General features: G+C 43.1%; 1 protein-coding gene across 4 annotated transcripts in view; it reads right to left on the reverse strand.

Moving 5' to 3' along the window:
- CDKAL1 (CDK5 regulatory subunit associated protein 1 like 1) overlaps window positions 1-14,601 on the reverse strand; it is a 707,644-nt gene that overhangs the window by 38,258 nt on the left and 654,785 nt on the right. For 2 of the 4 annotated variants that reach the window (XM_042937782.1, XM_042937783.1), the window contains exon 16: window positions 11,785-12,899. The exons of the other annotated variants lie outside the window; for them this stretch is intronic. In XM_042937782.1, the coding sequence (XP_042793716.1) occupies window positions 12,714-12,899 (186 nt within the window). In that variant the 3' untranslated portion in view covers window positions 11,785-12,713. Of the gene's footprint in view, window positions 1-11,784; window positions 12,900-14,601 lie in introns of those variants that run through there. 4 annotated transcript variants of the gene reach the window in all.

Genomic DNA, 14,601 nt, shown 5'->3' on the forward strand with positions numbered 1-14,601 from the left:
TCCGATCAGAGAAAACCTGCCCTTGGAAGGTCCTTCTCTTAAAGACGACCCCGCCCCAGTCACATCTCCACCCACCTCTCTGCCTGGCTAAATCAACTCCTTGGCCGCAATCTGCTTTCTACTCCTTGCTTGTCCCACCTGGCACCTGCCCGTGCCCTTTCAATGTACTTAGCATCCTTTGCCTCTATCTTTACGGGGCTCACCCTTCCTAGAGAAAGCCTTTGTGGACCTCCCCAGTCTGGGTTAGATGTCCCTCGTGGGCTCAGACAATTCCCTGTATTTTCTACCTCGAGTAGCTGGATTACAACTGCCTCCGAGCTTCCCAAAGGTAGGGACGGTGTCTGTCCTGTTCGCTTCTTTCATCCCAGTGCTAAGCACAGTTGCTTGGCACACAGTTAAGTACTCGCCAACCACATGCCAAGTTGTCTTCCCCTTGAGAAGTCTCCATCCCACTTCTGGAAGGGATTCTTTTTCTCCCAGTGTCCTCACATTGCCTTAAGTATCTCCTAAAGCTTAGCTACCTGTGTTCATGGTCTCAGCACGTCTGCCGGTGCCCTGCCCACCCCTTTCTGTGACACCAGCTAAGGTACACTGCAGGCCCACAGACTCTAGCCTGAGAGCGGTAAAGTGCACTGGTTAAGAACAGGACTCTAGAACCAGACTGCCTGGTTTATAACCCTGGCTCTGCCACCTGCCAGCTAGTGACCTTGGCGGGTCACCTCTCTGTGCCTCAGTTTCCCCATCTAGAATAATCATTCCTTCTTCAGAGTGGCCATAAGGTGTTACATATGCTAACATATTTACAGTGCTTGGGAAGGGACCTGGGTCTATATAAATGGCAGCTATGATGATGAAGAGGTGAGGAAGAGGAGGCTGTTACTCGTAATATTATGGCTACAGACATCAAAACTGTTTTTGGCTACTACTTCTGTTTGCCTTGACTCTTGTGCCAACCAACCCTTGAACGAGATTTCTAAAACCAATAATGGCAAACTACAGTGACTTCAACTTCTTCCCAAGTGGTCACCTGGGACCCATCTCCTTATTTCTGTTCCATTCCAGGTCCTCCTACCGTGTCCATTCCTGGATTTTTGCATTGGCTTCCTGTTCCTGTTCCAATAGTAGAACAGAAAATCCAGCTCCTATGGCTTAGACTCATTGTCTCATTGCCTCAGAGAGTGCTGCTTAGCTCCAGTCACAAAGGCCATAAATCTTAAACCCAACTACTAAGAGTCGAGAAATTTCCCTACTGGTAGAGGATGAGTTAGCATGTTTTCTCTCTTAAAGTCACGCACAACGAAAGGAGGCGCTTATGGTTAACAGAGTCGTGGAGTGACATAGCCAGCCGCTGGAACACTGGGTCATTCCGGGACCTTGGGCTGTAAGTGACTCTAGTGGATGGCCAATAACCTGTGTGCACTGAACAGTCACAGGCTGAGGCAGAAAATCCGGCCCAATCAAAGATACCAAACCTGGTAGAGAGTAAACAGCACCCCTGGGTCAGTCTCAGGAGGAAAAGGTGAAGGTCTGCACTGCTCCAGAGAAGAGAAGGCAGAGATTTCAGATCTGGTTCCGGAAATCAAGGATAATGATCCGTATATTACAGAATACAACACAGTTGTAACAAGAAGTCTATAAACTCAGTATAATGAGTATGTATTCCTTCTTATAAATTCCGCTCAAGCTTCTTTCTATAACTCAACTTTTCATAACCCCATTCCAGTGGAGAAACAAAAGTCAGTCTAGGTAAGTGCGCACACAGTGCCCCCAGATTCCCACCCCCAACCTCTTCCTGCTGCCTTCTCTCTGGGACTGGGACTAAGAGCTCAGGGGATGGAGACAGGTGCAGGGGACACTTCTGACCCAAGCTGGCACTGGGCTGCAGAGATATTCTTAGCTGTGACGGGAGCCTTAAGACATGCACTCAGTGATGACACATTTCTGGACACAGGTAAGTCCAGAGTTCCACCCCAAAGCATCTCTTCACCAAACACATCACTTGGGATGCCAGTTTAGAAAAGTTCCAAACTAGAGAGATGGCCTCAAAGTCACTTAACTCCTCCTAACCTCAGTGTCTCCATCTATAAAATAAGTGGGTCTTTTCAAACTCTATGCTTTCCATGAGCCCCTCTTGCCCTTATTCTAGGCTGATCTGTAGGGTTCTCCACGCTGGCAATTTCAAGCAAAACCAGGTCCTCAGTGAAGCAGAGAGAAACACACTGATCCCCTTCTGTCAAGCACTGAGAAAGAGCAGTCTTTCCATGTAACCTACTTAAATCTCAACTCAAATTTCAAGTATTTCTGTACGAAAGTTTAAATTGTCTGCCACACTGGGGAGAAACAGAGGCTGTTTAAGATTGATTACCAGAAGGCAGCCAGCGGTGAGTTTCTAGGAGTTGACATTTGTGACTTTAGTGTTGGGTTGCCACAGGTTTTGCTTTTAATATTAATTGAAGTTACCACAGCTCCCCGGATAGACAGGCTGACGGCCACACAGCATGAGGAAAAGCTGGTGTTAAATTGCTTCCCCCCCACCCCCCAACTTGCCTTTTGATTTACGTGTCTAAAGGCATTAAAAATATTCTTCAACCTGAAATGCAGCATTTTTAGCTACTGAATTTTCTTGTAGCTTGTATAATTTTGATTGCCCGAGGTAATCTGGTTTGATGAGATTACATTTTTTTAGACTGCCATCTGACCAATTTCTGCCTTTTGTAAGACTGCTTTGGAACTTTTGACCTTTCTAACTTCAAACATCTTGGAGGGTGTTGTGTTAAGAGGGAAAGAGAGAAGAGGGAACTTAATTGGAGACTTTAGAATCTTGTTCTGAGCAGATGAGGTTAGAGATCTTACACACAGAAGGAATGTATGAGAAGAAAAACTATTGGAGAGTCAGAGACAAAAAAAGATGTAAAAACAGGAAAGGTGGGAAGTGGTCAAGGACGACAGACACAACAGACGTTCCTTCGAAGGTTTGAAGATCATGCTCTTAAATGAGACAAATCCAATCTATCCTGAATGTCTCTCCAGGTAAAAATTTAAAAGTAAATTTCAAAAGATCCTTTACTCCCACTGGATGGGACTCAGACTTTATAAGCTCCGTCCCTTGGTTCATTTTCCATTTGACTTCTGATTTCACTCTTGTAACCAAATGAGACACGATATTGACTATTCACCACTGTTTCCTGGGAGAGAGACTGGGCTGTGGGCAGGTTTACTTACATCCAAAACAGGGAGCGGAGACCAAATTATAGTCTAGTTTTTCTGGTCTCATAGATGTAACACGTTTTAATATGGCAATGGGCCAATAATCAGGAACTTAGCCTTTTCCTGTGAAGGTTGGAACTGAGGGTAGTGGGCCAGGACTTGGGTGTCTATGGGCAGCAGAAGCCCTTCTCTTATATCTCAAATGACACCAAGTAGGGCTGCAGAAGCCATACTGGCTAAAAACAAAAACACAAACAAACAAACAAAACAAGACAAGACAAAAAGCCAGGAATATTTGTTCTCTAAGCATCACAGCCTGAGATGGCTATCACAGGTGGCTTTTGGGTTAAGTCTTCACATAAATTTATCGAGAAGAGAGCTATGAATCCTTAACTAAACAGGAGTATCAACAGGATCTGAGATGCAGAAGATCAAAACCAGAAAGCTGGAGTCACTCACTTGAATCACAGCATATATACAGGGAAGGTAGCAGGTACTGGAGGATATATGGTTGCTGGAACCCCGGAAGCTATTCGGCGTGAAAATGCCAAAGCAAAGATTAAGGTTCAAAGATGCTGAACTACAAAGAGAGGGGGCTGGCTCTTACTGAGGCATTTTCTTCGTTAAAATAACGATGGGCTCCACACATCTGGTTATGCGGTATGTGTTAGAGCAACGGGCGTAAGACCAACCAACCCCTGGTATCAGCAATACCCGTGTCAGTGACAGCGGTGACAAGAACCACCACCCGCTGGCTAAGCTGAGGTCGGCTCTCAGTTCTCCTGGAAATGGACAAGTGTAGTGGCTTAGCAGCAGATGAAAAACTCAAGGTGAAGCCTTGCTTCGTGGTCCTGAAAAAGTGGTTATTCCATTGTGCACTTCCAAAAATGTCGGTATATGGTACCAGAAGAACCCACTGGTTGGAGCATCAACAGGAGAGCCAACTGTCCTCCACGCTGTCAATGCGTATCTTTCCAAACAGGCATCTCTTCAGAGCCTGCAATGCTTACAAGTCTGTTTAGAAGCCTGGAGTGGCTCTTCCTTGACTATCAGCTAAAGTCTAGATTCCTTAGAACTGCATCAAAACTGGCATCAAAAAACTTCACAAATGTGACCTGAGACTTTAAAAAAAATTTTTTTTAATCTTTATTTTTGAGAGAGAGAGAAAGAGCACGAGTGGGGGAAGGGCAGAGAGAGAGGGAGACACAGAATCCGAAGCAGGGTCCAGGCTCCCAGCTGTCAGCACAGAGCCCGATGTGGGGCTCGAACGCACAAACTATGAGATCGTGATCCGAGCCTAAGTCAGACGCTTAACTGACTGAGCCACCCAAGCACCCCAACCTGAGCTTATTTCTTAATATCTAGCTACACTCTTTCTCAAATTCACAGTGCACTTTTCTACTGTAATTTGGCAAAATAAGCATAACAAAACATTTATCACTGAAACCATTTCTAAGTGCATAATTGAGTGGCATTAAATAAAGCCACAGTGCTTGTGTATGTAAGCATGACCATTATCTTTTTACAAAATTGTTTCATCATACCCAACATAAACTCTGTACCCATTAAACAGTAACTCCCTCTTTCCTCCTCCCCTCAGCTCCTGGCAACTTCTATTCTCCTTTCTGTATCTACGTATTTGTCTAGTCTAGGTAACTCCCGGAAGTGGTATCACACGATATTTGTCCTTCTGTGTCTGGCTTATTTCACTAAGCATAATGTTTTCAAGGTTCATCCACGTTATAGCATGTTGTCGGGATTTCACTTCTTTTCAAGGTAACATTGTGTACTACATTTTGTTTATGCATTCATCTACCAATGACGATTTGAGTTGTTTCTACCTTTTGACTACTGTGAATAATGCTGCTAAGAACACTGGTATATAGGTATCCGTTAGAGTCCCTAAGTTCTTTTGGATTATATATGTAACTGCCAGTCATATGGCAGTTCCAGGTTTCAATCTTGAAGAACTGCCAAGGTATTTTCCACAGTGGCGGACCCATTTTACATTGTCGCCAATAACATGTAAGGGTTCCAGCTTCTCTACACCGTCAACGTCTCTTTTGACGGCAGCCGTCTCAACAGGTACGAAGTAATGACTCACTGTGATTTGGGTTTGCATTTTCCTAATGTCTTAGCACATTGAGCATCTTTTCCTGTGCTTCTTGGCCACGTGTGTATCTTCTTTGGAGAAATGTCTACTCAAGTCCTTTACACAACTTTTAATTGGGTTGTTCAATTTTGGGTTGTTGAGTAATGTATATTCTGGCTATTAATCTCTTGTCAGAGATAGGATTTGCAAATATTTTCTCTCCCGTTCTGTAGGCTGTCTTTGTGCTTTCTTGATAGCTTGATAGCTGTGTGCTTTCTTGTGTCCTTTGATGTACAAAGTTCTTAATTTTGATGAAGCCCAAAATTATTCTTTTGTTTCCTGTATTTTGGTATCACATGTATGAAATTATTACCAAATCTAAAGTCATGAAGAATTTCCCCAATGTTTTGTCTTTTAGAGGTTTTATAAATTTAGCTCTTAAGTTTATGTTGGTCGTTTAGCCCCTTTGAGTTAATTTTCATATATAGAGTAAGGTAAAAGTCCAACTTTATTGTTTTGTATGTGGATATACAGTTTTCCCAATACCATTTGTTGAAAAGACCGTCCTTTTTTACCGGTCTTGTCAAAAATCAATTGACCATATAAGTGAAATTTTTTTTCTGGGATTTCTGTTCTATTCTATTGATCTGCATGTCTGTTCTTGTGCCAGGACCATACTGTTTTAATTATTGTAGCCATATTGTAAGTTTTGAAGTTATTAAGTATTTGTTAGTCTTTGAATTTTATTTTTCTTTTTCAAGATTGTTTTGGCAATTGCATTCCATATGAATTTGAGGGCTGGTTTTTCCATTTCTGCCAAAAAGTGGGGGGTGTTGTTTTGATAGCAATTACATTGAATCTGTAGCTTGCATTAGGTAGTGTTGATACTTTAAGTCTTCTAGATGTGAACGTAGGATATCTTTACATTTATTTACATATTTAAAAAATTCCTTTCAGCAATGGTTTATAGTTTTCAGCATGCAAGTCTTTTAACTCCCTTGTTAGGTTTATTCTTCAGTATTTAATTCTTTAGATGTTATCGTAAATGGAATTGCTTTCTGACGTCTTTTTAAATGGCTCACTGCTGTGTATAGAAACACAACTGATTTGTGTGTGTTGATCTTATAATCTACAACTATGCTAAATTTATTAGGTCTAACAGCTTTCTTGTGAATTCTTCCAGATTCGGTATACATAGGATCATGTCATCTGCAAATACAGTTTTACCTCTTCCTTTCCAATTTGGATGCCTTTTATTTATTTTTCTTGGCTAATAGCTCTCATTAGAACCTCTCGCACAATGTTTTATAGCAGCAGTGAAAAAAGGCACCCTTGTCTTGTTCCTGATCTTAGGGAGAAAACTTTTAGTCTTTCACCACTGAGTATGGTGTGAGCTGTGTGTTTTCATAAATATCCTTTATGTTGAGGAGTTTCCCCTCTACTCCTAGTTTTCTAAGAGGTTTTTGTCATGTAATGGTGCTGGATTTTGTCAAATGTTTTTGCTGTGTCAGTTGAGATGATCAAATGTTCCCCCCCCCCCCTTCATTTTATTAGTGTGATATGTAATGTTGATTGATTTTATGTTGAACCACCCTTGCATTCCTGGGATGAATCCCACTAGGTCATGGTAGATAATCCTTTTAATATGCTATTGAAATCAACTTGCAGATCTGCTCAGTACTTTTGTGAAGTATTTTTGCATTTATATTCATGAGGGCCATTGGCTTTCAATTTTCTTTTCTTTATTTGGCTCTACCGTCAGGGTAATGCTGGCCCCAAAGAATGAGTTAGAAAGTATTCCTTCCTTTTTCATTTTGTTAAAGTGGAGGAGAAGTACTGGTGTTAATTATTCTTTTTACGTTTGGTAGAATTCACTTGTGAATCCATTTGCTCCTGGACTTTTTTTTTTTTGTTCATGCTGTTCAGGGGAAAGTCTAGCGTTTAAGGGAAGAAAGTCCTGCTGCGAGGCATTTTCTTAAGAGGGCCGAGTTCCACAAAAGAATTTTCCCAGGGACACCTACCAATACACTTAGTTCAATCTAATCTTCACTCACCAGATGTTTAAATTACTTCTGGCTATTTCAAAACAGATCACACCTGCAAGAGTAAAGGCATCACACAAATTCATCCTGGAAGGGCAGAGACTCACAAGATAGCACCAGGAACTACATTCAGGAGTGAGTGCCGTCAGAGTCATTCTAAAGTGACTCTGAGGGAGATAACACAACTTAAAAAGTAAGCTGTGGTTTGTAACTAGCCTCGATACTTATGCATACAGTATGTGGATGGTATGTTTTAGTTCACAAAGGTTGGACCTAAGCATAACAAGTCTTAACTAAACAACATGCTTTATATTTATTTGAAATTCTCTTGCTCTGTTTAAAAACCACATGTGTCTTATTCCCTTTTATGGAAATTGGGGGTAAAAACAAGTTAAAAGCTTGGATGTTGGAATCAGTCTGGAATAACATCTATAGTTACTGTTATTAAGTAGGCATATTAAAAGCAGATTACATAAACCTAGGTGTTAAAATTTGTAGTTCTTTAGGCTTTTCTGGATTCCAAGTTTTCTCTGACCTTGATCCAAGGTTGTATTTTTTACAACGTATATTGTATTTTAAAAATACAATGTAAAATGTATTTTTTAAATGTATATTTTAAATATATATATATGCATATATATATATATATATATATATATGTATGTATATTTACATAAATACTTTTTTTCTGGGCACTTGCCCATCAGTATTCATAAGTGTATTCAGATGTCCATAAACCAGGAAGACTGCAAGAGGCCAAATGAAACTCTTTGCTTCAAACTCTACACAGTTGGGATGTTTTGGCTATGGAACCCCAGGAAACAGTACTGGTAGGAAATAATTGACAGAAAACTAATGAAGAATAATAGTGTCTGCATTTCCTTTTACCCCCAAGGCAGGGTGGGGGAGGGTATGACTTCTAGGTCTCCTATTAGTCTGCTTGCTCTTTTCATCTTTGGCCACAGAAAATCTCCTTCTTGATCTCAGATCGGCCACCCAAATCTGGGCCCCACACCGTTCATTAATTTGATCTCCTCAAATACAGCTGCGATCCATTTTCTTTGAATTTTTCTTCCTTTGCTGCATTTGTTAGAATTAGAGCTTAAGTCCCTTGAGGCAAGAATCTTTTTATTCCATATATAATTCTTTTGGGTGGTCGTGAGTTAATATCAGAATTGAAAACCACCTAACCCTATTTATAAAATTGGTTTGCATGTTTAAATGGCTAAAGTAATCATGAAAAGGGAAAAAAAACTGTGTGTGCCAAGGACATACTACTTGATATACGTGATCCCATTTCAGCTTTCGATGACCCTGCGGTGGGATCGTGTCCCTATTTTACATGAGCTTCAGAAAGTGACCTGGCTGCAACTTAACCCGAACTTTTGCTGATGTCAAAAACCTCACGCTCTTTCCCTAAACTATCTGCCTCCAATTTGTACTGAGGTCTGAACCTAGTTGGTTCAGATCCTTGACTCCTTTATGGTTTCTTAACTCAAATTTTATAGTTTCAACACCATAAATGCTAGCTCGATGGAAAGGCAAGTGCAAATTCATCACACACGTGCTGTTAATAAATTAAAAAACTAAAAAAAAAATATTTTGACAAATAGTTACGACCCCAGATTAAATATAAATTTGGCATGGATCCCAAAAAGGTTGCCCCATAGAGCTGAGGTTTTCAAGCTTTCTTTTCTTTTCTTTTTTTCTTTTCTTAACATTTATTTTTGAGACAGAGAGAGAGAGAGACAGAGCATGAGCAGTGGAGGGGCAGAGAGGGAGGAGACACAGAATCTGAAGCAGACTCCAGGCTCCGAGCTGTCAGTACAGAGCGGACACAGGGTTCGAACCCACGATCCGGGAGATCATGACCTGAGCCGAAGTTGGACACAACAGAATGAGGCACCAAGGCGCCCCGGTTCTCAAGCTTTCTTGACTCATGGCACCCCTAGACCAAAAGAAACAGCTAACCGTTCTCTTTACTAAGTAGGTAGGTACTAACAACTTAGTACATACTTGTGTCTTACTATCTTACAAAATCTGTGCGAAAAAAATACAAGTATATTGAAATACATAGTTCTTTTATTCCAAACTTACCATAATTACTTATTAACGGAAGCTGTGCATCTATGGGGCACTGCACAACTTCTCAAACCTTGAAACAAAATCATCTGCAGTTCTGGTTCCACATTTTCACTTGATACTTGCTTTTTGTCACAGCAACTGCCTAAAATCCGGCCTTAAACATGGCACCTTCAAAAAGCGTGCACTCCAATGTTGAAACTGAACCATTTTGAGCGAGTAGTTTGCACAGTATCTGACAGATGTCGGTGTTTCCCTCAAAAATTTAAAATATCCTGGGGTGCCTCAGGGGCCAGGCAAATCTTAAGAATATCTTTTTCCCTCTCTTTTTTCCTCTCTCTCTCTTTTCCTCCCCTCCCCTCCCTCCCTCTTTCCCTTCCTTTGCTTTCTTCTATGTTTGTTTTATAATGATAAAACCTCTTAAAGCCTCATTTGTAACTCCAACCCTCTCTTTATGACTAAAAATTTCAACCTGGCTTGAAGTCGGCAGAAAAGCATGTTTTGACGGAAAGACATATGGGAATCTGATGTTTAGACACATTTTCCCAGAAACAGAGCAAAGTTTTCACCAAAGAATATTTTACATGATCCTAATCTACCTTACACTTGATGAACCAAGGAAGATGGAAGGAAAGAGGGAGAGGGAGGGGAAGGAAGGGAAAAGAAACTTGATCAATAAATCTTCTTTATGTAGACGCGTGACGGTGGGAGGTGGGGTCTCTGGGAGCTGAATGGGTCCCGAGGGTGGAGTCCTCACGAATGGGAGGCTTGGAGAGCTCTCTCACCCCTTCTACCGTGGGAGGTGCACAAGCAGACGATGAAGCAGGAAGTGAGCCCTCACGAAATACTAAATCTCCCCAGGGCCCTGATCTTGGACTTCCTAGTCTACACAATCAGGAGAAATAGATTTCTGCTGGTGAAAAGCCGCGCAGTCTACGGTGGTGTTAACGGCAGCCTGAATGAACCGAGACGGATCCCTTCAGAGTTTCCTTTTCGGCAGGAGGGATGACATTAAAAAACCCAAAAAAGACTTTGGTCCTGAAAGCAAACACGAGAAGAAAATAAGCACAACAGGAGCTATGCTTACAAACTGCAAGTCGACTGTCCTATCGTGGCTGACTTTTTTTTGAAGTTTATTTATTTCTTTGGAGAGAGAGAGAACGAACAGGGGAGGGGCACAGAGAGAGGTAGAGAGACTCCCAAGCAGGCTGCACACCGTCCGCGCAGAATCTGACGGAGGCTCGAACTCAAGAAGTTGGCCACCCAGAGGCCCCGTGGCTTTTTGTTTGAATCGGGACAGTCTATGTTATGCTATGCTGACAACTCCCAGTCTCAGTGGCTTAAGCCAACAAAAGTTCCTTTCTTGTTCTACACCTGTCTGGCACATGTCTACACCTGCTCCTTGCACTCCCTCGGGGACCTCATCCTGACACGTGTGCCTGTAACCACCCCCCTGCGGCGGGAAGAGTGCATGGCCACTCAACACGTCCGCCTCAAAGACACGACCCTTCCGCTCCCACTGCCTTGGCCACGGCCAGCGCCGGTCACGAGGCCAGGCTGAACTCCAGGCCGATGGGAGACGCACGGCAGCCGTACGGGCCGGGAGGAGAGGACGTGGAAAGGCAAGAGCTTTCCTGCCGTCCAAACCTGCTCCTGCAGCACCCCCCCCATCCGGGGCTTGTCCTGTCCACAGGAGAACGGTCTTGTCAGCGACCACCACACCCGCTCCCTCCTCCCTCCCTCCAGCAGGATGTCATGGAAAAACCGCAAGCTGGATTTTCAGACCACAGCCACCCCACTGGCCAACTGGTCACCAGGACGGCAAACGAGATCATGTGTGGTCTGGTCCCCGCTGCAGGGCTTTTCATGCTTTCTGAACCGAAGAGCTGAATGAGGTTGCACCCCGACTGGGGGAAGGAAACAGCGGAAGTGGGGAGGGGAGCACCCTGTGTGGCTGAAACAATTCTTGAGAATCCCCGCCGCGGCTGGTGAGGGGCGCTGGGGCTGTTACAGGACGGCCGTCATGCTTTCATGGAAAGGACAACTGAAGGAAGGAGAGTGGAGGCAAGAAAAAGCACACAGCAGGAGGGGGGAGTAGGAGGGCGAGAGTGGGGAAAGGGTGATGGGGGACAGGAGCACCGTTCTGGTCTCCAGTCAGTGACGGGCGCAAAGTTCTTCTTAAGCCCCGTACCGCGTGACTCCAGGCTGTCTCGCAGGGTGAGCCCAAATGCATGCTCCGCTGGGGACCCTGGGAGGGACACGGGCAGGTCCTCCGCGTTTGAAACCTGACTTCCTCTTAGAAGCACATGCTGGGTTTGGAGAAATGCACTAACACTGGTTTTGTTTTCCAAACCCACCAACTGATGACATGATTAAATTTTATTTGGATGCCTCGAAAGACATAAAAGGCTGAAACATTTTGACATAAAAAGAAGAGCTGAACAGGGTATGAGTTTAAAGATGAAGCGTCCTATGGTAACCAGAGGGCACCCGATTTCCCTGTGACTCCCTACCGTCCAAATAACATTTAAATTCTGATGTTCGTAAGATTGCTTCATAAGTCAGCTCCTTTCACGTAAGTGAAATAAGTCACTGTATTTAGTAAAGGCCAGTGATGTCAGGTAGAAATAAATATTTGATGTCACCGATCAGAAACGTCAGAAAAGGGGCACAGCTGGTTTTAGACAAATCCAGTTTCTGAAAGTTTGCGGGTGCTGAAGACGTGGGGGGACTCCTTGCACTTGTCAAAAACGTCGCCGAGAGCCCTGGAACTGGCGACTCTCCCGGTGCCTTCCAAAAGAATTCTTGCTTCCAAATGCAGGTTTCTCTATAAACTTTTCAGGAACACATCTGCTGTGAAAAATAAGATGTTCGTAGCACCGGGACTCCAAACAAAGCAGAGAGAGAAAGATACATTTTTAAAGGTTTAATGAAATTCAAAATTCTTCCCACACAAGGAAAAGATGACTGTGTAATTAGGTTCTGACTTGAAGACGAGAGGTTGAAAGAAAATGCAACCCCTTGCATTTCTTGCCGCAAATAAACCAAAAGGAGCTTAATTTAAAAGATATGCCATGGCAACAGTTAGTAGGTTTTAGGTCAAACAACCAATGGCCCAACTCCACGAGAGACACAATCAGCCTCATTAAAAAGTGTGGCTGGAGCAGAGGCAGGGAGACCAGGATAAATGACTGCTCTTGGAGTACTGATGTGATTGTTTTTCTGTTCACTGAAGATTTTAATTAGAAACTTCTTCTTCTTCTCCAATGTTTCATTTAGTTGTGTTTTCACTAGAGATTTTGACAAAAAAAGGCAAGAAGAAGAGCCAACAGAGCCAGGCCCACGGACACCCTCAGTGCACGGTCTTGACGAAGATTTTGCAAGCGGAGGGCCATCCTGGAGCTCGCGAAGTCTCGCCCGACGGCAGAAGTGTGGGATACTGAACTCGGGTGATTCCCAAGCCTATTTCTGAATTCCTAGGAAGACGGAAACATAGAGGGGGGGAAAAAAAGATTTAAAAGATGCAAACAAGCCCTACTGTGATGTCAATCAAATAACGAGTCCCTATACAAGGAGCTTTTTTTGTCTTTATTGAGATGCAACCGACACAGGACATTGTTATCGTTCAGGTGTGCAACCTCATCGTGTTTTGTATGTTCCAAAATGGCTACCACAAGAGGTCTAGTTAACATCGACTACCACGCATAGTTACAATTTTATTCTTGTGACAACTTTTAGGATTTACTCTCTTAGCAACTTTCAAATATACAACTCAGTATTGTTAACTACAGTCACCACGCTGCACAGTATGTGCCCAGGGCTCATTCACACTATAACTGGAGGTTTGCGCCTTTTAACCACCTTCGGGCATTTGCCCGTCCCCACCCCAATCCATCTGTCCTCTGTAACTACGAGCTTGTTTTGTCTTTTTAAAGATTCCACATGTAACTGAGCCCGTACAGTATTTGTCCTTGTCTGACTTATTTCACTTACCATATTGCCCTAAAGGCTCATCCATGCTGTTGCAAATGGTAACATTTCCCTCTTTTTATGGCTGAATAATATTCTGTGACATACATATATATATCATCCCACATCTTCTTCATCCATTTATCCACCGATGGACACATAGGCTGTTTCCATACCTTGGTTACTATAAATAAGGCTACAGTGAACACAGGGGGGTTAGTGTTTTCATTTTCTTCAGATAAACACACAGAAGAGGAACTGCTGCTGGATCATATGGCAGTTCTGTTTTTAATTTTTTGAGGACCCTCCAGACTGTTTTCCACAGTGGCTGCACCAGTTTGCATTCCTACCAACAGTGCCCTTTTCTTCACATCCTCGCCAATGCTTGTTATTTGTCTTTTTGATATAACAGCCATTCTAACAGGTATGAGGTGTCACTGTGGTTTTCATTTGCGTTTCCCTGATGATTAGTGATGTTTAAGTGCCTCTCATGTACCTGTCGGCCATCTGTATGTCTTCTGTGGAAAAATATCTACTCAGATCCTCTGCCCATTTTGTAATCAGATTGGTTTTTTTTTTTTGCTAGTGACTTGTAGGAGTTCTTTATATATCTTGGTTATTATTCCCTTATCACATATCAGATAGATGATTTGTGAATATTTTCTCCATTCAGTAGGTTGCCTTTTTGTTTTGTTGATGGTTTGCTTTGCTGTGCAGAAGCTTTTTAGCTTGATGTAAGAAGCAGCTATCACTTAGTTACTCCTTCAACAGAGACACATTCAGACATGCACCATGGGCCAGATGGCCTCAAGTTAGGTATGGGGAAATCACATTTCCTTTCCTGGAAGTGTCAGACCAAATTGATGATTTTCCAGATTATACACAACATATACGAGACAGAGTGTGCGTTTATGCAGAATCAAGGCAGAATTCATGAAGCCTAACGTTTATGTAGAGTGGAATCATAGGAAAAACGTTAACTTTTAGGGATGCAACCACATCCACTCGGCAAAAGAAGGACAGAGGAAAAACTGTGGAAGCCATGTGATTCCACAAACGTATCCCTCAGGGTGGAGATTTCCAGCCGGGGCCCTGCTGCAGGAGGGCTGCCCCAAACTCGCAGAGGGGTCTGAAGGGGTCTCGGCGGCCAGAGGGACGGGCCCTCCACATGCGGCTCCCTCCGTTTACTCCGCTGGGCAGTGTAGCCAC

This window comes from Panthera leo, chromosome B2 (assembly GCF_018350215.1).
Source record: "Panthera leo isolate Ple1 chromosome B2, P.leo_Ple1_pat1.1, whole genome shotgun sequence".
NCBI classification, from domain to species: domain Eukaryota; kingdom Metazoa; phylum Chordata; class Mammalia; order Carnivora; family Felidae; genus Panthera; species Panthera leo.